Source organism: Convolutriloba macropyga, chromosome 8 (assembly GCF_964194025.1).
Source record: "Convolutriloba macropyga chromosome 8, txConMacr16.3, whole genome shotgun sequence".
Lineage (NCBI taxonomy): Eukaryota > Metazoa > Xenacoelomorpha > Acoela > Convolutidae > Convolutriloba > Convolutriloba macropyga.
The window spans coordinates 17,277,185-17,301,538 of record NC_134475.1 but is presented as its reverse complement, the minus strand read 5'-3'; the positions used below and the strand labels follow the sequence as shown (position 1 = coordinate 17,301,538).

Sequence of the window (24,354 nt, the reverse complement as noted above, 5' to 3'; positions counted from 1 at the left end):
ATCCGAACTTGGCCGAAAATCGAGGTTCGGCGCATGCAGAGCAAAAATTGACCAACTCAATTCCTAAAAATCAAACTAAAAATATATATGAGGATCCTCTCTAATGAGAAGGGAAATCAAGGAACCAAGATATGTATGTTTATTCTGGTTTTCTGGGGTAGCCGTTTTTGGAGAACACCAAAATCACATTATTGGTGACTTTTTAAAATTTAACTGTGAATAACTTTTTCACCACGACGACCTAGGACAGCATCTAAACAGCAAATACAAGAAAATTACAGCAATAGAAAAACTATTCTCCGCCGAAAAAAATTTGATAGAGTACTTTGGAAGATATCAGCAAATTACTGAAGTGTACCTCTTTTTTTGAGCTAGAAGCAGAGACCCAGTTTTGCAGAAATCAAGTATAGCTGAGTAGAACTGCCATGCTAACGTGTTTGTGGGAGTAGCTTAGGTCCACTCATTAATTTTCTGTCACTGCAAGTCTTCATGGGGAGGCTAGAACAAATTCGCACCTCGCCATGGAGGCTACGATGTTTTGATTAGTTTGACAAAAAAACAACACACACACACAGAAATTTGTTGAAATTGTCAGAATTGAAATATGGTTGAATTAACAATAACCATCAGTAAAACTGGCTTCACGGACAGAAATAGATGTAGAAAGCGCAAATTAAATAGGGAGAAGGATGTATCATTGAAATTTAAACAATCCAATTACAAAAACAAAAAAAAAACGGAAAATTTTGACTTGCATCAAAATAACATGCTGAAAAGGTTGACCAAGGTTTAAGAAGAGCTCAGCTAATACTGAATGCATGGTTGATCACAGAAAATAAAGCAAAATTGACGAAAAAATGGCACAATATCTGAAAATGGCATTGATTTTGTTAAAAGCTTTTGAAAGATAATTTTATGATATTGAATGAGCCATAAAAGTATATGGTCTTGGAGATGATATCCAAGAAACCATAAATTATAATTCACGAGTTTGTCTTGGACTTTCAAGTTGTTTGCCTGAAACCCGCATAGGTTGCGGTGGTAAGCATTTCTGAGCCAAAAAATTAGGTTGTACAAAATAAGTTGAATGATCTTGGATGGGCCATAATAGTCTATGGTCTTGAATATGGTATCGAAGACACCATAAAAATTTTCACAAGTTGTTTTTAAATCTCCAATTCAATCGTTTGTAACCCGCATAGGAAGTTATTATAATCTTTTTTGCCAAAAAAAGATGCTGTACAAAAAATTTTTATGATCTTGGATGGGCCATAAAAGTCTATGGTCTTGGATATGGTATCCAAGACACCATAAAATTTTTTTCACAAGAATTTTTTAAATCTCCATTTTTATCGTCTGAAATTCGCATAGGACGCTGTTAAAATCATTTTTGTGTCAAAAAAAGATGTTGCACAAAAAAAGTTTTATGATCTTGGATGGGCCATAAAAGTCTATGGTCTTGGATATGGTATCCAAGACACCATAGAAAAAAATTTTTTTTGTTGAAGGCCAATGGCAACTACGAAACATTTGTTGTACTACGTGGTCCAAAAGACGTCATTTGAGATCACCTTTAAATTTTTGTATGGTCTTATGTATGGTATCAAAGAAGCCATACAACCATACATGTCTTACGTATGGTTTCCAAGAAACATTTATGGTGGTCATCCCGGGATTACAATTAATTACCATTAAGTGTCATTATCTATGTTTATTAAGTTGCTATTTATTATCAGTCTTGTAATAGGTACGATTATTCGTAAGAAATCTCGATTTTCTGCCCCGGTGAGGATAATGGGGCGACAAGTTTGAAGTGCTCGTTGACAAACATCAGCTTTAGACCTATCCAGACATTAATCAGCCTTTAATGATCAAACTTTAACTTGATCACGATCGTGTTTTATCCAAACTTTGATCAGAGACCTCGTCCTTGTAATGAAAATGCACATCTAAAACGACTCCCGCCCCGTTCGTTTTTAGTAGTCCGATCATTAACACACATTTCGCCCTGGGTGAAAATAATAGTAAACCATATATGGTCTTGTTTATGCATTTATGGTTAGCAAGGTACATATTAGCTAGGATGGTATTGGAAAGAGTCTAAGATTCAAACGACTCTTTGACCACGACTGGCAATTCACAGTTAACAATGACATGCAGAGAATCCGAACCCAGATCGACGAAGCCAGATCTCGTTCCCCTATTTGGCAATCTGAAACTCAACCTAGACCCATTAGAGGTCTTTCATATGCAATTAATGGCCCTGACATTGTGCGCTACTATCCCAACACTTACAACAGTTTCGATTCCGAATTTCAAAGTTTTGGCGAATTGAACCGATATAGACGTCCACAGCACAAGTCAAGCATATTGGAGCATCCTAGCAGCAAAAGCGATCGAGGGAGTTTTGAGAATAAATTCAATCGCAGACATTCAACACGTTCGTGTATTGTGGACTCAGACTGTCGTAAGTTATGTCGGTCAATGCAGCGTCTGATTCGGAAAAACGAACCGGATTGCTCACTTCAAAGTTTGTGTGATAACAAGTCCTGCAAATGTCACTGCGCCGATGAACTGTTGTGAGAAGGAATAATTTCCCTAATTGCTGACTCTAATCCTTTCAAAGCCTAAATACCCAAAGTGATAATTAATCATCTCTTGTTTTACCCGAGACGAGGCCGACGAAATATTGATTTGATAGAATGCCTTCGGGTCCGCGCGGGGTGTGTGTGTGTGTGTGTGTGTGTGTGTGTGGGGGGGGGGGGGGTGGGGGTTCAATCCCGGCATTTCTGTTTCAATTATGATTCTGGAAGCTATAACACGGAGTTTCGAGTCATAGTATCCCAATTTTTGATACATGAATCTCAATAATTAGAATTATAGCCACAGAATTTTGCTCCACAGAATACTTGTTTCGAACCGTAAAACCTAAATTTTGATAATAAAATTCTATCTTTTGAATCGCAAAATCAGAACGCAAATTTTTCTCGAGTAAATTTAAAAGCCCCCGGTACTTAACGCCAAGTCAATACTAGTACTGAGCAAGCCTAATGGCAAGTCTAGGAATCAGTACTGATTCAGGGCTATGATCACTACACATTTTAGACTTTTCAGTCTTGTGCAAGTCTTGGCCAAGACTTGGCAAGTCTTAATCCAAGTCTTGGCCGAGACTTTACAAGTCTAAATCCAAGTCTTGGCAGTCAAAAATAGCTTAAAAAAACGTAAGAAGTAGCCGAAAAAAACGAAAAAATTTAGTGCCTGTAATTCGGCTCAAAACCGGTTGAAAAACATTAATATGGCTTGCCTCTCGGGGTGCTAGTTGATATTTTTGAATGGCTATGGGGTGTTTTCAAGGCATCCTGGGAATGTGATATTCACCGAAAAAAAAGAAAATTTTGCAACTCAATTTACCGATTTGTTAATAACTTGTTGTTGGTGATTGGATGACTCAGTTTATAGTCGATCATTCCACCACTTGTATAGATAGATGGACCCCGTAATTTTCATCAAAATTACCAGTACTTAACTTTCAGAGTAATTCAAATCATAAACATAGCTGGCAGATTGCCAGAAAATAGTCGCAATAGATTCGTAGATCGGCAGTCTAAAAAACCAGTAAAAAAGACAGACCAAAAAATTCTTTTTTTCATTTAAGGCTGATCTGTTATATTTGGATTAAAAATCTGTATAATTTATTGCTGCATTCATTTTTGAGAGTGAGGTAAGTCAAGTGTGACCAAAAATTTAACCACGCGCATGAACAAAAAAAACTCCCTAAGGGCGAAAAATGACGTCACACATGCAATTCAGTTGAAATTGCATGAACGAATGAACAAAAAGTGGCTGTGACGTCATATGGTCGTAACAAAAATCATGACGACGAAATAAAGAAACATAGCAGGACAAGTCCTGACGTACAATTCAAAGAATTTTCATTGACTTAACAAACAACTAGACCTACCACGGACAATGAGTGAATTGGAAAACCATTTCTAAAAAAATCAGATGAAAAAAAAAGAAAATCAATGTCAAAATGCTGCTAGGGCAAACAAAAAACCACTAGTGAGATATTTAATTTTGATTCTAACAAAAAAACTAGGTCCAGAATGAGCTGTGAATGGATTGAAAAAACTATTAAGAAAAAAATCCGATCCAAAAAATCGAATAAACAGTAAAAATCAGAGTGAAATTGCCGCATGTGAACAAAAAACCACTAGCGACAAAGTGAATTTTTGTTCAAACACCGTTTTCTCACTCTACTTTTAATTTAGAGCAAAAAATTTTCACGCCGCAAAACCTCTTGCTTTTTCGCTCGGCGTGACCAAAATCACTACTCCAATTTGACTCCAAAAATCATGAAAATCTGTGAACAGATCTTAAAAAAAAGACAGCGTCCCAATACAATTCAAATTCTTTGAATTGTAAAAAAAACCAAGAGAATGCCAATAATATCCCCAGCTATCGCTGTGCGGCTATTAATAATGAAATTTTCCAATACGATTCAGTACTGATTCAGAGTCTGTATGTTCATGTCACACTTTGCTCTGATATTCTCCGATTCAGACTCTGAATCAAACTCTGATGTTTTTGTAATTCAGATTCTGAATTAGACTCTGATTTTTGTCTGAATTAGTTTAAACTCATAATTGTATTCATGAGCCGAGCCAGTAGTTATCATTGTTTTCACTCTCATGTCCTAAAGAATACAAATTCACACAATACCTGTAGAAATTGAAGAAACATAAAAGCAAAGTTATCAGAATTTTCTCAAGTTCAGTCAAAGACTGACTTTATGAGATTTTCCAGTATGCTCTGTGTGGTTTTTTTACGCTTCTTCATTTCATTCCTGGCTTGGGACCAGCAGTGGCGGAGTTACTGAAATAAACTTAATAAAAACTTTACTTTTCCGATATGAAATGTTAGAACTTTTTTCTTCTTGAAAAACTAATGTCATTGAGATTTCCTTCGAATAATCTTTTGTTTGAACGAATGAAGGAGGAAAAAAACAAATGTCCGGTTTTCTATTTTTGAAGTTTTTGCAAAGAAACAAAATCAAAATGTTTCACTAAAGCAGAATATATCAGCAAAATCGTTATTCCTCTTTTATGTCTCGCGTCGTTAGCATTTTGCTCTAAAACTTAATAAAATTGGTTCTATAACAAATGGAAATTTTTTTCGAGTGTGTCTGCAGTGTTCAGAAAAAATTCTCATTTTCATTCTGATTCAGAGCTAATTTAGAAATGCTCTCTGAATTTTCTGATGATTCACAGAAATTCAGAGAGCACTGATATTACAGGAGATTTTCTGAAAACATCCATACAGGAGATCCATACAGGAGATTTTCTGAAAACAATCTGAATCGTAGTGAAAGTAAAGGTTGGGTAATGCTATTCAATCACGTCACATAACAAAACAATTCAATATTATGAAAAATCATTATTTGTAATACGTTCTAGAGACATAACGACAAATTAATAAGTGAAAGTATATACGCGATATAAATACATTATTGTTTGAAATACTAAAGAATCAATTGGAAACCTATGAGCACAATTAGTGAAATTGGCGAAAAAGAGAGAGTTCGTTGTGAAAACGATGGTTTTGGACTTGTTGACGTAGTTCCTGTCCAAGCAGCTGTTGTAACACCTGAAATAATTGAGAGTCTAAATTTTGTAACTTGGAATAGCTAAAAAAATACAGCAAAAAAGTGTGCTCCCGAAATCAAGAAATTATATAATCAGGTCTTTTTCGATCAGGTCTTTTTACACACTGTAGTGTTCTGTGTAATATTAAAAATGCTACTCACGGGCCAAAAATATCACTGGAGCAAAAGAAAACAGTTGAACCCTCCCTGTTACACAAACGCCCTGGTCACAATCTTTTTATGCTAAAATAATAGTATACCTTAAGAGGAATTCCTCTCGAACGACGCCCCCATTATGTCGCCAATGTCGGATTTCTCCAGTATATGTACACGATTTTATTACTCATTTTCATGATTCATGTTTCAAGATTAGAGTTCTAAGCTCTGTGGAAATTAGTTACGTTAAGCAACATAAGTTCAAATTTGCTTCAAAACTGAATATATACATAACTATATTTCATCATGGGTGTTTTTGGGGCTAGTATAAAAACTTGGGACAGTGCTTTTAACAATTTTCAAGCCATAAGGATCTAATTTCCACACAATAGAAAGGTCATTACAACGTCACACAACCCCACTGTTACAGATTCTAGTTTATACGATCTCAACGTAACCTATTTCAACAATTAGTGTCACTGGTAACCATATTTTAAGTAATCATTTTCAGCAAGATTAAAGCATTTGAGATAAATACTGGCGTTTAATTAAAGAAACTCGACAATTTATCAAAAAAAATCGTGAGGATGCGAAATTGAGTCTCACAACTCCAAGAGTGAACGCGTGCTGTGAAACTTTATTTTTCAATTTGAAATGGGCAGTTAAAGGTGATGTCGATGTATACTTGACCTATATGGCCACTTTCTTTGAAAAGGAAAATTATGAAAACAAAAGGAAATTAGTGGTAATTAACTGTAAATTGATGTATGTAAACGTTTTCTTGAAGGGACTTTTATATGGATCTAATTTTTGATTGGACTCAAAGTATTTGGACATTTCCATGGAAAAGCAAAAATTATTAAATTATTGGAGATCTAGATTTTAGTCTAGATTTTTGATTAAACTTGTTGCATCTTAATATTTCCATAGAACGGAATTCTATAAAAATTTATGAAGATTTCTATTTAAAAATTGGTTTCTAATTAGACCGGAAAAATCTACCGAGATGAGGTTTAATGAGATTCCAAGAGACTTCACTTTCAAGTTTGATTGTGCATTAAAATTGCTACAACTAGAGAATGGCATCGAAAAGGAATTGATGAAAATAATAAAAATCTGAAATTAAACGTTCAAAGACCACTCTGAACAAACTTTCAGAGTGAAGCCAACTTTGCGATCAAATATTTGCAATGTCTATATGCAATTAGAACGGCAACTATTGAACTCAATAACTAAATTATATAATTTTAACGTTACGAGCGTCAACTGGTACTCAAGTTGGCGAGTAAATTTACTGGTTTTTAAAACCAGAGTTTAATTTTCCTGTGTTAATACATTATGCGTGTGAAAAAATTTTCCCATTTCGAGGGGAAAAAATGATGCCCTATATGGGGGTTCTGCTCAGTGGTTTTTGCTTTTAATCTGGAAGATAAAAAATGAAAACTGTTATTGACCGCAAAATATTTTTCACGGAAGCGCCATCCGTGAAATGCGGCATAATTAGATTTCACATATTCTAGCACCGCATTTTGTCCTTTTATGGACTGGAATCAATAAATACTTTTAAAGGAAGCCGCATTCACTTTCAATTAAATCGGCCTAAAATACACCAAAACGTTACTAAATTTCATGAATTAGCACTTATAATTAACCAAACAGGGGAAGCATGATCCACAAAGCATTAAAGCTTAAGATAAGAAAGACAGGAACAACAAATGAGCACAAATTAAACGGCAGATTAGTTTCACAGTATTTTAGTTTTTAATGTCGATGAAAATGTTTTTGTCATATCTGCCGCCGGTTTAGAAAACCGAGCATGAAACAGATCATGAAGTCAGAGCATGAAAACAGCAAAAGTGGCTCAACAATAATAAAATGCGTGCGAAAAGGAGAGGAAAAACCCATGAAAAATCGCTTCTTTTCATTATTACTTTTATGTATCCTGACTTTGTCCCATTTATTTTTTCGTTTTTTGTGTATTTTGCTAAGAGAAATTAGACTGAGGGAAAGTCTAACTCTCCATTTTAAAGGAAAATATGTCGCGTTTGTTGTTTTTATCGAGGAGTCCAGGTAAGAGTTTACGAAAATTGATAACGTAAAATGTGGAAAAAACCTCCTTTGTTGGTATAAAAATCAATACTAGAGTTTGAAATCTAGTATAATTATCACTTTGTGTGACACAAATACTTCTGATTACCAAAAATTTTTAGTTAATCTTATCTGTATTGTCTAATAATTGCTTCTTTTCAAATTTGATTAAAATTTCGTGAAATGCCCTTGCAGCCACACGTATCTAGTTTTCACATTTATTTGGTCCTCTTTTGCTTTTTTAAGGCTCTTAATTGCTTTGTGGAAACCATTTTCCCAAAACTTAAGCGCTATACGCATTGAACGGAAGGTGGCACTTGAAAGCACAAGCGACTTTCTTTAAAGTATTTTTATCGGTACCAGTAGACACTCCTAATGAAGTTTCCTACTAATTTTTGTCCACCCTAATTAATATCCTTTACTACACGCATATTGTCTGTTTATATATGCCAAAACATGCGTCGATGAAATGCACACGTAGATCCTACAAAAGCTATGAGTCTCAAACTTAAGTGTGCTCGACGGTGCAATTTTGTTCAATGCCCCGAACGCATCCCCCTCCCTATTGCCCCTGACTTGATGGCCCTTTTCGCAGAGTCTGACTCGACCAGGGCGACTTTAGCGCTCGAAACGATGAAAAATTTGTAATCTTAGAACTTTCATTTATGAGAAATATGTTATACTAGAACTTTCCATTTTATGAAAAAGTTTTAATCATATAACTTTCCTATTATGATAAAGTTGTAACCATAGAACTTTCCTTTATGAGAAAGTTGTAGTCATAGAACTTTCCTTTATGATAAAGTTGTAACCATAGAACTTTCCTTTATGGGAAAGTTGTAACCCTACCAATTTCGTACAACTTTTTTCGTCTATGACATTATGGATCCATGAGAGGAAAGTTCTAGGATAACAACTTTTGGTTTCCCCGGGTCTTCTTTTTTTATCTTACCGGCAGGACATGTGTAGTAAACGTATGGCACGTATGCAGGGCCACAAGAGAGGGGTGGTTGTGTAGCGCATTGTTGTATTGGATCTGCAAACTCAATTCCGGTCAGGTTGTAGAGGTAAAAATCAGGAGTCTGTTTCACAATCTTAATTTGAGCCTGTCAAAAAATAAACATGAGCTATACCACACATGTGTTTTGTTTTCAACTTCAGTTAGAAAGATCAGCAACCATTTCAACCCCAGCATGAAAATCAATGGAACCAGATTCAAAGAAATCAATGGAAAAATGTCTAAATATGGCGCTAAAAAGCCCTTGTATTTTTGTTCTCTTATATTTTCTTCATTTTAGTTTAGTTGATTTTCTTCCTATAGTGAAGAATAAAATTTTATCTCGATTACCTTACTGATTCATACAAAAAATTCGGGTTATTTTGGTCAAATTATGATCCTTGCTTACATTTTCCCGTCAAAGTCAGTTTATTCCACTAAAAAAAGCATGCGGGCTTTACACTTATTTTGCTAATTTGCTCCATTCAATTCTGGTCAGTTATTTTTTTTTGAATCATTTCTTGTCCCAACTTTTGACTTTTTCTCGTTTTTTGATACAACATTTATGATTAAAACATGTGTCTCAATTATATCAAAATTATACATTGCGGAGGATATAAAATGAATAATAAAGTGAGCAACTTACGTAAAGAGCGGGTCCAGAGTCGACTGGTAGTCGCCAACTGAGGTAGAAAGCGATGGTCTGACCAGATAAAATGTTCTCAGTTCTGAAGGATATAAGTTGATCCGGATCTTTTTCAAACATTAGCTCGACCTTTAGCACTATTCTAGTGTACTGTTTTGTCACATTTACCTGAATCAAGGATATATATATATATATATATATATATATATATATATATATATATATACATATATATATATATATATATATATATATATATATATACATATATATATATATATTAAAAATTGAGGTAATGCAACCTGCAGGAGGCAGCTTTTTTAACACATGTTTTAGCAGCTTTTTCATGATTATAAATCCACGTATGCAAATTTTTGTCCTATAAGACCTGATCAGGCATTTTATTATGGGAGACCTGATGAAGAATCTCAAAACAATCTCAAAACAAAAAAAGAAAAACGATGATGCTTAATCTGATTCGTACAGATGATACAGAAATTCATTTCAGGTCTAACCATGATTATATTCAGCATTAAACTCTGTATTAGAGATAGAGCCGATCAAAGTCATTTTCCCAGGTTGAAATTTTATAAAGAAATAATGTCAGATTTGCGAGTAATAGCAATGAAAATAAATATTTATCACCGCAAACATTTATCCTCCAAAAAATTGTAAGAAATCCTCCGTAATTCGTGCTGTATTTATGTTTTTCATCCAATTTGACTCAACTCTTAGATGAGTCAATTCCAACCGATAGCCGGATAGCGTCGAGTGTATCGTTATAAAATAATGGCGTGTGGTCGGCTACGTCAGTACCTCTGGGACCTCTGGGAATCTTCCTTAAACTTAACTGAATGAGGGTGAAAATAAATAAACAAAGGGGCGCCTTAGGATGGGGGCTTAGTTGTGAGTGTCCGGGGGTTGGCGGCCAAGCAAATCAGCGCTGAATCAGTCTAGAGACATTCTGTTCTTTAGGATGGCCAGCACTCTGTTCATGTCACAATTTAGACTGGCCAGTCTTGATTTTTGAGTAAATTTGATTTCATGAAAAATAATATGTTCTGCTAAACTCCCACCAACTCCCACCAAAGGTTGTCTTATATGCGATTCGAAATTTCGCGTGAGTACTTGTAACATTTAATTTCCGTAGCAAGTAGTAACCGCTAAGCTAAATGGGCTTCGTGGTAGCTGCCTACAAACTATTAGTTTTTAGCTACGAACGTGTGACATTATTCTGCTCAGTCTTAAATTTGGGGTATTGGGGTATGAGTAATTTTCATTTTTTACAGGATAAGTTTAGCCTGGGTGAATTCTATGACCTCAATATCATCATAATGAAGAAAAACTGCAGATAAAGAAACTTAAAATTTTCTGGAGATGCAATGTTGCATCTCCAGAATATTTGAAATAAGATTTTGCTCCGGAAATGTGCTGGTTCAGCGCTGAAATGCTCTGAGACACAAGTCCAGGGGTTTGGAGATGGGGTATTGTTAGCCAAGGGGAGGGGGGGGGGTGCTAAAGAAGAAAAAAAGACTATCTTGATTGTAAGATAAGAAAAATTAAATAAAAAGTAATTTAAACAAAAAAATAAAATCCCAATTATTTCTTGATTTGTGAAAGTATCATTACAAAAAGAAAATCACTATTTCGACTTTAACTAATCGAGACAACTTAATTGCTTGGACATAAATCTCTCTAATTTTGAAATAATTAAAAAAAACTGTAGCAAAATTTTATTACGGTTTCAAAGTAGTGCTAATACAAAAGGAAAACAAAATTTCAAGTAATCAAAACATCTCTAATTTTTAAATATTGCGAAAAATTGTAAGAAATTAAGAACAGTTTTAACAATTTTTGCAATTTTTTGTCCAAATTCAAAGAAAAAACTGCTTGGTATCAAAGAACCTTTATTTAATTTGTAAAACAAGCAACCCACGATTGTTAGCTTCAAATATAGCTATTATTTTAAGCAATAAAAAACAAAAATGAGCCAAAAATTGCTAAAATATCTTTAAAACCGGAGAATTAGTTGAAAAACCTTCAAATTATTGTAAAACTTCCTTTATTTACCATATACCTTCAAAAAGCTATCAAAACAAATTGAGAATTGTAACTTTAGTCTAGAATAGCTTTTATGACAACATAGATATTTCAAAAAACAGCTTCAAAAATTTACTTGGTGGGCACAAGTTTTTTACACATACATTTCTCGCTGTTTCAAATGAGGGCATAAACAAAACAACACCCTCTCATTTCTCCGCTCTTGCAATTTGTTCAATGAATCAACTTTTTCAAACTTTATTCACTGCCTGAACTTTCGGTTTTCTTGCTCGCTTACTTATAAAAAAATAGTTATGGCTAAAATGGGAAAGACCCAAAGACGTTCTGGAATAATAGCCTGATGAGAAAACGAGGGCTGTGAATAGAACTGTATGATAAACATGGCCAATAACCCCATTTAATCGATTTAAGATTGGACTGAAAGCCGTTGGATATGCGACATATGATTTGAGAAAACTTTTGTCTACGAAACAACATATTAGCCCAATAGTATAGTTTCAAAGTCTTCTCTTTCAAACTCTAAACTATAATCTAGTGAATATTAGTAAATATATACGTCAATCTTACAACCTGCTTGAAGTCCTCCTAAACCAAATTCATGAAGACGGGATGAAGGGACCAAAAAAACTGGCTAACGAAGGGTCGAAATTCTCTTAAACAACTGGTGAGCTGTTGGTTGCTTTAGTAGCCAGCTGGGGCTTAGGGATGATTGCTTTGGGGGGAGGGGTGGTGAGCTGAGTTTGAAGTGTCAAATGTTGGGGGGTCAAGGAACTGGGAGGGACTAGTAAAGCGTAGGCTCTTAGAGAGCTGCTCAGTCAATTAATGCACTCCGGGCTTTAGATGTTTATCCCCTTTTTGAGGACACTGGGACGAGCATAAAAAGACACCTGGATGAGCATAATTATAATGGTTACAAATTTCGTTTCAGAGCTAATAATCTTAAAGATACAATAAAGGGTTTCAATCAGTGGACAGTTTAGTCCGTTTAGTACATTGGAAAACATTTTAAAACAAAAAAAGGACGTCGAAGAATTGCCTGGTAATACATTTGCTTGAGAGAATATCTGTATGCGTCAATAGAACCTTGGTCCACACTAATCATAGACCAAAATGTGACTATGGCCTGCACAATATTCCGAATTGGATGAGACAGAAAAAAGCGAACTTACTGCATGAGTCTAACCACAAAGAACACAATCACAATGGGTGTGTGTGCCACGCGGAAAAGCCCAGATTTGGCTGCCTTTCTCTTGATGCGGAGAACTTCATACTGGGAACTCATAGGTAGATTTATAAAATGTGATGGCAGCAAATATTACAGTTTTTAGAGATGAGTTTTAAATTAAGTATTGACTGTTGTTATGCTGTTTTCCTGAAGTATAAGAAAATGTTGATCTATTCTGCTATTCTGTTTTGGCCGCACTCAACATAGGCAAAACAACGGGCAAAACAACGGATCCAATTTTTTGGAATCAAAATCTTCCGAGATCCCGATGTCTGTTTTTGTTGATGTACCCAGGTTGATAGGTCCAAGACAGAAAGTTTTCATGTCCAGACCGTCCCATAGAAAACATGTCTATGTCAAGGCCGTCCCCAGACGTTCCCAGACGGAAAGTACCTATGCCAAGAGTTTCGGTTTCGCGGGTTCAAAATTACTTATGACCAGATATTCGTGGCTTCCAAACCAAAACTGGTGCGGTCCAAATTTGAAAGTTTGTGCGTTCATGCCCAGACTATCGTGCGTTCAAAAACACCTATGTTCAGATTTTCATGCGTTCATTGTTCTTTCCAGAGATCGTGTAATTTTGACAGCGTGACGCCCCCCCCCCCGCACTTGGTTCATTTCGGTCTGGACATATCAATTTTTGGAATGGCACCTTAACTTGTAAGCCTTGACCTAAAACCAGAAGTGACGTCACGAACGCAAATTTTAACTGCAAAAAAGTAGAAGTCACCGAAGTCATTGAAAACGTCAATTCCAAGAAGTCAGGGTAAGACGAAACAAAATATGTTAGACGAAATAAAAAAACATAGAAGGACAAGTCCTGACGTACAATTCAAAAAAATGTCATTGACAAAAAAAATTAGACCCAGAATGGTCTATGAGTGAATGGGTAAAACCATTTCTAAAAAAAACGATCAAAGAATTTTTTGAAAAAATAAAATCAATGTCAAAATGCAATATGTGAACAAAAAACTACTAGCGAGAAATGGAAATTAGGTTGAAACAAAACACTAGGCCTAGAATGATCTATGAATGGATTGAGAAAACTATTTAGAAAAAAATCCCACCCAAAAAATCGAAAAAAGAGTAAAAATCAAAGTGAAATTGTCGCATGTGCACAAAAAACCACTAGCGAGAAAGCGAATTTTTGTTCAAACACCGTTTTCTCACTCTGCTTTAAAATTAGAGCAAAAAAATTTCACGCCGCAAAACCACTCGCTCTTTCGCTTGGCGTGGCCAAAATCACTACTCCAATTTGACTTCAAAAATCATGAAAATGTGTGAACAGATTTTAAAAAAAGACAGCGCCCCAATACAATTCAAATTCTTTGAATTGTTAAAAGAAAATTAGGAGCGCAATAATATCCGCCTGGAATTGCTGACTCGGCTATTAATAACTGATATCGTTAGCTAACTTATTTAAGGCGAATTGAGCGACACATTTGCGGTTGTTTAAGATTAATTTTATGACTTTTATAAGATTACCAGAAAATCAGGAAGTCCTATATGACCTCGTATGATTAAGGGGATTTTTCATGGCGGGCAACCTAGGGAGCAAATTTCTAACATTGGCCGTGTTGGCTTTGAACAGGAAGAAGATTGTGATTTTGTCGTGTTTTCTCACACAGCTCTGATTGCCTTTGCCTGAAACAAATGGATACGTTTTTCTATATTTCATTGCATAAATTCAAGTATACTGAACATAAAAAGTAAGTTGGCACCCCCTTGTTTTACCATCTACATGTTCAATATTACTCAACAAAGGGACAAAACAAAACATATCCTGAAGTATATAACCCACCCCTCAATCAGAAATTTTCTCGAAAACTCTGAAAACACTGGTTTAGACTATGACGTATTGTCGTGACGTCATTCCTATCTTAAATCTGACTGAAAATTGCTTTGATTCAGAGGTTAACACGTTTTTCTTAGAAAAGAGATGTTACTTGAATGCTTGGAATCTTCGAGCAACCAAGTCAAGCAAGACTGCTCAAGAATCTATCATTTATGATTTCTTTTTCTTTCATACAAGGATCGTCCCAGGGAATAAGTTATGAGTTGTATGGCATCATATATGTTCCTTGCATGACTATTAAGAAATTTCAACCCGAGAAGTTGAATACTATATAGCACAATTGTTTTGGAAAATCGTCGCCTGCACCCACCCAGCCGGTCATCCACCCACACTTATATGCACACATACATCTCAATAGCATACACACACACACACACTCCCTCATCTAATTTGTACAGGGTTCATAGAACAGGTAGCCGATACAGAATTGATAAAAATTTTGCCAGATCTTACAATATAAAGCTTCTGCTTTTTAAGATTTGACACTAAAAGCTTTCAGATTGTTGATGTGGAAAGGCTGATATTAGTTTGCAATAAAAAATTTTTCATCAGTTTTGCATCAGTTTTGGTGAAAACTGAATGAAAACTGGTGCAGAGAACATAATTTTGAGGAACACTTACCACGAGTATCCGCAAACAGATCATTGTTATAATCGAGTGACGTCACCACTGAGGATAATGTAGCCAGAAAAGCGAGACAATAACACACGAATAATTGTTTTCTCATTTTTTTAGGAGTGAAACGTCAACTTTGTACACAACACTGATTGAAATCAACGCAAAAGATTGAACAAATTTTTAAAGTCAACGATTGGTACAGAATTAGACTGTTCACGCATTTCAGGGCCGATTACTTCCTTTTTGAGAATCAATAAAATTTCAATGGAATGGTTAAAAACACCTGGAACAAAATTTGTACAAATGACGCAAGTAAATTCTAAATATTAATTTTAAATTAAAAACACATATGAAAGCTCAAAAATCGAGTAGTGTAAAATTAATTAACTTGACGTGTACGGAATAGGTCGATTAGAGTAGAATTCTGAGAAATGATTTTGGCATTATTGACCCCATCTTCTCTCCCAAACTTTGGGTTAGTCTCCCCCCCCCCCCCTCACATCAAGCACCATTGGTTTGTTCAATCAAGCTGAATAGAAAACACTATTTCTCAGGATCGGTTGCCAGCGTTCAAAGGATCTATCATTCAGCGAACTTTTAGATAAAACAACGAAAAAGGACCAAAGATGGTTCTTTCTTCAGATGAAGAACGCCTTAAAAAACGTATCTGAAAACAAATAACAATAAAACTTTCTTGGGTGAACTTGAACAACAAAAAGAATAATTGTTTGTTTTCAAGTACTAAAGAATGCGACGAAAGCCCCGAAAATGGACCAAAACGACAATTACAATCATTTCAATTTGATTGTTGATGTTACCTACAACGGACATTTTTGCACCATAAAAAACTTTTCATTTCACTTTGAAGTTAGACGTACATATTGTTGGCATTGCGGAGCACGAGGCAAAGGTATAAATGTTTTCCTCGCATTTTACGCTCCCGGTATCATTGAAACTCTAAAGGTTTGGCAAATATAGAGAGACATGGAAGTTGTGCCCAGAAACAGGAAGCTGTTTATTAGTATTATTTTACAGTTTCTCACAAAAAGTGTTACCTTAGTCGTCTGGACCTAGAATTTTGAAAAGACCTATTAATTCAAAATAGGGGAGGGGTAAAAATTGAATTAAATTACACGGTCGAGGACCCTAGGTAAAGTCTAGGTTTAATCTTTTTATATAAAAAATGAGTCAAACTAAAAAGTTCAGCCAACATCTGGGTTCGATCTCGTGACCTTCTCCAACCCTACCAGTGGTTAACCAAGTGATTTTCAGATCTAATCATAAATTTTGACCTGATGAAGTTTTAGAATTCAATATGAACCGATTCTCGGATATATGTAAGAACTTCTGTAATCATTGTACAGAACGTTTGAAAAAGCGCACTTTTATCTAAATTCAAAACCCCTTAACAAGCAATTCTTTGAAATAGAAAAGGATCAACATTTCTTTGAACGTCAATAAGCGATGCAAATTGGAACAAGTTCTACAATGTTTACGTTTTTTGAAATAACAACAAGAAATTTTGGTGCAAATTCCTCAGCCAAAGATTTATCGATCAACCAAAAAAACTTCACAGCCAATATAACGAAATACAATATGATATGTTCATAAGATCTGAACCTTCAATTTCAATAACAAATTTCGAAACTAGATATTATGAATTTAAAATGAAAATTTAGTTGAAAATTATTTTCAATTAGAGATCTCAGTTTTATTTTCATAATATCTCCTTCTGCTACTGTTTCAAAATTAATCACAATTCAAAAGGCTTGAACACATTTTTACAGCACACAATTACAACTCATTTTCTGGGATATATAACAAAGAAGCTCGGTAATTCGCATTGGCACAAAATGTTGTTCATCCTCATTTTTGATTTAATTTTCTATCAAATGAAGAAGAGATCGAAAAAAGTCAAAAATTCAAATTATGTTTAAAATTAACTGGTGACCGGAAAAAAATGCTTCGAAGTCCTATCACTTAATAAAGTTGATAAAGCAACATTAAAACAACAGAGGTCAATAGAGACCTGCCGTTATTAAGACTACAAGATAGGAGAACAACAAAGTCAATTAACAAACAACAAACATTAATTTAATCCAAAACTCAATGTCCAGTTTTGAAAAAACTTAATAACAAAGTCCATATAGTATCAATTAAAACCTAATCAGAGCAATTTAATTGCTTTTTTCACAGATAAAATGGGATCAGTCCCTAATAGACTTGTTAACAAGTGGACTAAAAAGAACAAGAAAAGCTGAAGTTAAAAAACACTGTTATATTTATTGAAAAAAAATTCAAATAATGAGAACCATTAGAGATTAATTGTAATATTCAACCAGTCAGACAGGTTTAAATTCATTTACATTTCCGAATGACAATTTTGAGATCTGTCATTATAATGATTATGTCGTAGGTCTAAAAGCAAACGACAAATACAGATTAAAAACGGAAAATCGTTTAAAAGTTGCCAGAAAACGGTGTAGGAGCGTTGAAACCATAACCCATTCTGCCTTCTTTCAAATAGATAATCAACTTATTTTTCTTGGAGCCTTTGAATAGTGAAAATAGAAAACAAAAAGATAAAAAAGAACAGAAAGTGCCGGTTGAAAAATAAATTTGTTTTTTTTTCGAAAACAATTTCAAAGTACTAAAAGCGATAGCGATCAACTGAAATCGATAAATAGGTTCACTCAAATCTTTAGTGGAAACCATTGAAATTTATTTATTCAGAATATGTTACACGTCTACAAAAAGGAATAAAAAAACCGAACAAAATCAAAAACTAAATTGAACTTTTGAAAAAAAATGTTTCTAACCTGTTAAAACAATAAGTGATGCCTTAAAAACATTAGATATGTTCATTTTCATCTCTCGGCAACCAACGACAATAGTTTTGCTTGCGACTTGTAACTAATTGCAATTAATGAGACTATCTATCAGAAAACAGAAAACAACAGCGAATTCAAAAAGCTAAAAAATTCTTCTATGAACTACGTCTATGAACGTCTATTAACTCTAGCTATGAACTGAAATCAGTAAATAGGTTTTTCTGTTCATCCATAAGAATTCATAATCTTGAACTTTTGATCCGACTACAAATTGAATGACAAACACAGACAAAAATAGAAAACTTTAAATTCTAATGGAAGACAGTGTCGAGGCCCTTAAAACAATATTCTTTTCACTGAAAAAACTGCTGTTTTCAATTGTGATTTCTTTTAAATTTTGGTTAACTCTTTGATAATCTGATATCTCACTTCTCAATAATGTAAGAAGACACGAATATTACCTCAAAGATGCGAAAATGACCATAAAACGAAATTTATTTTGCGAAAACTCGAAGTGTCAAACCCGAAATCAATTACTTAAAACGTAAAACCACAATAAATATGGATGTTGATTTCATTAAAAAGAGGATGCGGCAATTTTTGTTGCCGCATCCTCTTGAAGAACAAAAATACCAAAGAACAATTGTCTTTAAGAACAAAAATTGTCTTTAAGACCAAAAATACCAAAAAATTTTTTAAAAAAAACTAGATAGATTTTCTTGAAACACCGTGAGAAGCATATAGGACTTGTCATTAAAAAGCCTTGATTTGATTAGTTTTGTTCTGTATTAAAATAAAAAAGGCAAAAAATGCAAAACGAAACTTCAAAAAAGACAACGACTGATTTTAATCCGAGTTGTTTTTGGACTGTAAAAATAACAATTGAACCAAAACTAGCCTTGTTATTGCTGTTCACCCTTTTGGAACACGTAATTGTTCCAAAATCTACAGATATGATATGGATATTTGGACAGAAGATTTGAAATATCAAAACTAAATGATTAATTTTGGATAACTGGACAGAAGATTTGAAATATCAAAACTAAATGATTAATTTTGGATAACTGCGGTGTTGAATCAGCAATAAACTGCAAATTTTTAATACAGGAAAACTTTCAAATGAAGCGCAGGTAAAACAAACTTTTTCAGGAGTCAACAAAGTTTGAATCAGCAATTAAATTGTGTTTTAAATGGGCCAATTTAATCAAAGTGGGCTGAGGAAGCTATTTCATGCCATTTTAGATGAAAAACAGACTGAATTTTGAAAAGATTAGCATAAAATTTAGCCAAAAAAATTGAGTCAAACAGTTCAACAACAATCTTCTATTTTTTGACGAAACCAACAAAACTATCCTTAACAGTTTTATATTGATCATAATATTAAATATATTAAATATATTAAATCGATCATAATTTGCATAAAAATATGAAAAATGTGAACAAAAACAACGAAAATCCTAAACCTCGATAACCTCGTGAAAAAACGAAATTAAAAAAAAACGTTTCAATATATTTTCTGCCCTAGTCGGGGCTTTCTAATGATGCTATCCAAAACGCTCTACGACGAATATGTCGGTCGGCCAAATATGGCTGAACAAAAAAATAAACCCATTTTAGTATATAGTCCCCCCCCCACTAAATTGGGTCGGAAAAAATGACATACCTTTGCTCAACGTTCAATTTTGTTTTCGTTCTGAATAGTTTCTATTAAACATCTGAACTATGATCAAATGGGCTTTCTTTCTCAGATTGAAGAATTGGATATATGTTTGGATTGTTCCTTTAAACAAGCTCAAGCAAAGCCTAAAAACAATCTCAGACGCACTAACATACGTTTCTGATTTTTTGCCTTGACTCAAAACTTGGGAAAGATATGTCAGTTTGAGCCCGTGTCGAGGCGCAAGAATTGTGCTTAAAATGAATACCGAAAGAAAATGAGCCAGATAATTTTCCATCGTCAAATCGAAAATTTGAAAACAGAATCCACTGATAGATTTTTTCAATATCAAAGCTTCAAGACTTTTGCTTAGCTCTGGAAAATAAATCGATCAGTATAAAAGGAAGCGTCCGGTTATAGAAGTAATCCTCAAATTGGATGAGAGCAAAATTTTCCATCGTTTTCAGATTGTGGTTCGGATTTTGATCCTTAATTTTAACCTTTAAGGCCATTTGATACGTCCACATAAACTTAGTTCAAATTTGTTGACCAAAACGGTATTTATTTATTTATTATTTACTCCTGTTATACATTTGTCTAATTAACTTTGATGAACTCGGATAATAGTTACTGACTGTCATAAATTGATTGTAAACTATATTCATAACAATTACTGTTACGTGATATAAGTTTGAGTTAGATAACATGAGCAGATTATTTTTCCTGCTTTTCTGGCTCATAGATCTTGGTAAGGTTTCTTATTCATATATTGTACACCTTTTCATTACTTGCCCAAATTTTTTGTGGTGAGATGGTGGTGGTGATGAGGGGGGGGGGGAGAGGGGGTGCTGAGGGGTTATATTTTGAACGGATTCTGCTGTACTATTCTTATACTCGCAGTAAAACGCAAACCTAATTTACAAACTCAAACTCGTAAAAATCTAGAAGATTTTATATAAGCGGATATTTCCAGCAGTTTGTTAGCATAATTATAATAATATAATAATAAATTGTTCTCAAGTATGTATGAACAAACAACATTGTTCAATGAGGTTTACATATACATACTCAAAAGGTCATCAAAAGGCAAAAAAGCCTAGTCGTGTGATGCCTTTGGGAAGCAGTTTGTTAGCAAATAGGGGTGGGGGTAGGGTGTTGATATTGGTTTGTTTTTAATGTTTAAATAGATTGAGTGACAGGAAGTACACGTGAGGAAACAGTTGAGTTTTTGTAAAAGGATTTAAAAAAAATAATATTTTAGACAATTGCTAAAAAAAAACTAATAAAAAAGTTCTTTGATATCATTTCATTCTATAAAATTTTCAAGAAAAGTATGGTGGTGTGTATTAATTCCAGATTTGTAGCAACTCTTTATAAAGTGAACATATTTTGAGTCGAACTTAAAAATATAATTTAGCAATTTCTTTATTCGTATTCCAATTCTCTTTGGGTTGATACCAGTAAATTGATTGCTAGGTTTTAGTTTCTTACTTGTTGTTCTTTTCTCATCTAGCCTCACAAGCTCTGAATCCTCAATAAACCTGTTAAAGACTTCATTTTTATGTTCCCGCCTAATTGTTTTGGTTAAAAATTTTAAAAGCTCATAAAAAGGTAGCTCTTTCACCAGGAAGATTCCATATTTTTCCCGTTCGTTCGCTGTTGGTTGATGACTTTGTTTCCTGAAAATAATTCGCGAAATTTGTTTAATTTTCACTTCGATAAACTTCAGGCTTGTCTTGCTAGCAGTTCCGTAAATAAGCACTCCATATTGTCTAACCGGTTGAACAAAAGACTTATATACTAAAACTAATTGTTTAATGCTCATTATAAACCTCAGTTTGTAGAACAATCCCGTAAACTTGGTCAATTTTGCAGCGACGCTATTTATGTGTTTTTTGAAATCCAATTTGTTGTCCAGCAAAACGCCTATATACTTTACTTCGTTGCTCTTTTTAAGGGTTGCAATGTTCAGTCTTAGAACATTCATCATAGTTTTAAAACCTAGGTTTCGATTAATCGTTTTTTCAACATTGAGCGTCAGTTTGTTATCGCTTAAGTAGAGGCCGATGTTGTCAATATCACTTTGAAAAAGAACTTCATTTGCACTTTTTTTGGCTGCAGAGCAGTATCGTCGGCATAGAGCGTTATTGTGGAGCAGCTGCATTGTTGTCTGATGTCATTGACGTATATGATGAAAAGTAGTGGTCCTAAAACTGAACCTTGCGGCACGCCAAACGTAACAGTTCTTGGACTCGTTCTTGCAGCACCATATCTAAGAATTTGTTTTCTGTCAGATAAGTAAGATTTCATAATTTCAAGCATTGGGCCTCTCAAACCTATGTTAGCAATTTTTTTAAGTAGTAAATTATGATCAACCGTGTCAAATGCCTTTTTCAAATCTAGAAAAAAACCTATCGAGCACTTTGGCTGGTTTTCTAAAGTGTCCCTAGCGTTTTCAACAAAATGCGCTAATGCATCAATTGTTCCTCTTTGTCGTCGGAAACCATATTGATTTGCATCCAGGAGATCAAAAACTTTCAAAAAATTAGATATTTTGTTGTACAGAAATGTTTTAAAGACTTTTGCAACAGTTGGAGGTAGAGAAATTGGTCTGAAGTTAGATGGTTCCTGAACATCACCACTTTTATGTACTGCTACTATGATAGCTTCTTTCAGGCAAGGTAGAAAATTTCTTTCATCGGTACATTTGTTGATTAATTTTGTTAGTATTGGCACAATTACCCATTCGAGTTTCTTCAAAAAAAAATTGTTCAGTTCAAAGCAATCTGTACTATATTTCGTTCGCATTTTATTTTTTATTTCCCGTACTTCCAGCGAAGTGGCCCTGGTTAGTCGCATTGATTGTACACCAATACTACTGCTTTTAGAAATATTCTCACTTTTAGACTCAAAATTTGATGCTAAGGTTTTACCAACTGTAGAGAAGTAGTCTATGAATTTATCAGCTGTCTCTTTATTGAGCCTATCTTGCGATGCAACATTGCCTTTTAATCTGCTAATGCAGTCAAAACAAAAATTTAGAGTTTTTCTGACCATCTGCATTCATTAACCGCTGATAATACATTTCCTTTTTTCTTCTGATCAGTTTTTGCAGCTTGTTACGTAGTGCATTGAATTTGAGTAGATCGTTTTTTTCTTTCGTTCTCATAAAATTTTGGTTTTGTTGTCGTTTCTTGGTAGCTAGATGTTTTATTTCGTTGTCAATCCACAATTTTTTTACTTTTTGTACCTTTACAAATTTTTGTAGGAACAAATTTTTCAACAGATTCACGGCTTCTTCAGAACTTAATTGATCAAATGTTAGTTCAATCTTCTGTAATTCATTTTGCATATAAAACTGAAGATTAATAATTACGTTTGAATCATTAAGTTTTGTCCACATTTTAATCATACGATCATCGTCATTTTCTTTTTCTGAATGATTCAATTTGTGTCCCGAGAATCCAAAAAAGAGCGTATAATGATCTGTTAGCGTATTTTGTGACACTTTCAGATCAATTTTTACGTTGGAATACACGGCATCAATACAAGAATTACTAGTCTCTGTTTCTCTAGTGCAGTTCGCATTTTCTGCATAATGCAGGTCAAAAGACAGCAAGGCTTCTTGCAACGTTTTCAAATTTGAAGAAACGGAGTGATGATTTATATTGAAATCACCTTATATAACTGACATACCGTCTTCCGGAATAACAATTTTCTCAAAATGGTTTCCTAAGCTTGTGCTTAGTTTTTCGTTGGACGTGTTTGGTTTGACGTATATTGTAGTTAAAAAAACTTTTAAATTATTGTAGCAAAATTTCAGTGTAAAAATTTGGCACTCATTTCTGGTGTACTTGCTTACTGTTTCGAACTTTATTTTGTTTTTCAGAAAAATACCAACTCCTCCAACTCGATTTCTCTTTACACCCCTACTGACTGTGACGATTTTTTGATAACCATCTAGTTGCAAACAAGCAGTGTCATACTCTTCATTTATCCATGTTTCTGTTAAGTAGACGGCTAAGGGTAGACTATCTAAGCTGTTTCCTAAAATTTGAAGCTGATCTAAATTTTTGTATATAGATCTTATTTTTTGAAGCATGAAGAGCTTTTGCAATTTGTTGTACTAAAATGATATGTACAAGTGGAAGAAAAGTGGGACGACCGTTGTCTTCAATGGATTTTAGCAGCAAAATTTAAAGTGTTAGCGGATATGACGTTAGAGTTAAAACAACTCTGGTTACCAGAGTAAAAAACTGTTTTTCCGAAAAAAAGCTAAATCGTAGACATAATGTATTTTTTTTGTTAAAATATTTAAAAATATATAGCCTAAAAGGAGAAAAAAAACAAGAAAACGATGAGAAAAAAAAATAAAAATTTTACTGCTAAGATTATGTATTTGGAGAAAGTTTTCATGTTTAACAACTTCAAGCGCGTAATCGCAGCAATCATTTGATATACTTGATTTATCTTGGGTGATCCTGTTTTCACATTGAGAGAAATAAAAAGAAACGACATCTTCGAATTTAAATAGGCGCTTTATCGCAGCCATAAAATCCGATGTGCGAACAATTTC

At 34.1% G+C, this 24,354-nt stretch overlaps 4 protein-coding genes across 4 annotated transcripts in view; 3 read left to right on the top strand and 1 right to left on the bottom strand.

The window, feature by feature from the left end:
• The window catches only part of LOC142343975 (uncharacterized), a 59,375-nt gene extending 56,744 nt beyond the window's left edge, over positions 1-2,631 (top strand). Inside the window, exon 2 of the mRNA XM_075395395.1 lies at positions 2,106-2,631. Coding sequence (XP_075251510.1) covers positions 2,106-2,583 — 478 coding nt within the window. The 3' untranslated portion in view covers positions 2,584-2,631. The remainder of the gene's footprint in view (positions 1-2,105) is intronic.
• The window catches only part of LOC142344531 (ras-related protein Rab-11B-like), a 450,398-nt gene that overhangs the window by 295,820 nt on the left and 130,224 nt on the right, over positions 1-24,354 (top strand). The gene's annotated exons all lie outside the window — the stretch shown is intronic.
• LOC142344971 (uncharacterized) lies at positions 4,653-15,537 on the bottom strand. Its single transcript, XM_075397055.1, has 6 exons — positions 15,294-15,537; positions 14,385-14,461; positions 9,532-9,699; positions 8,841-8,994; positions 5,542-5,646; positions 4,653-4,696 (listed from the first exon to the last, which is right to left on the bottom strand). The coding sequence occupies exons 1-6, from the start codon at positions 15,397-15,399 to the stop codon at positions 4,653-4,655; spliced, it is 654 nt and encodes a 217-aa protein (XP_075253170.1). The 5' UTR covers positions 15,400-15,537.
• Positions 20,389-24,354, top strand: part of LOC142344970 (uncharacterized) — a 53,886-nt gene continuing 49,920 nt past the window's right edge. The window contains exon 1 of the mRNA XM_075397054.1: positions 20,389-20,526. Coding sequence (XP_075253169.1) covers positions 20,484-20,526 — 43 coding nt within the window. The 5' untranslated portion in view covers positions 20,389-20,483. The remainder of the gene's footprint in view (positions 20,527-24,354) is intronic.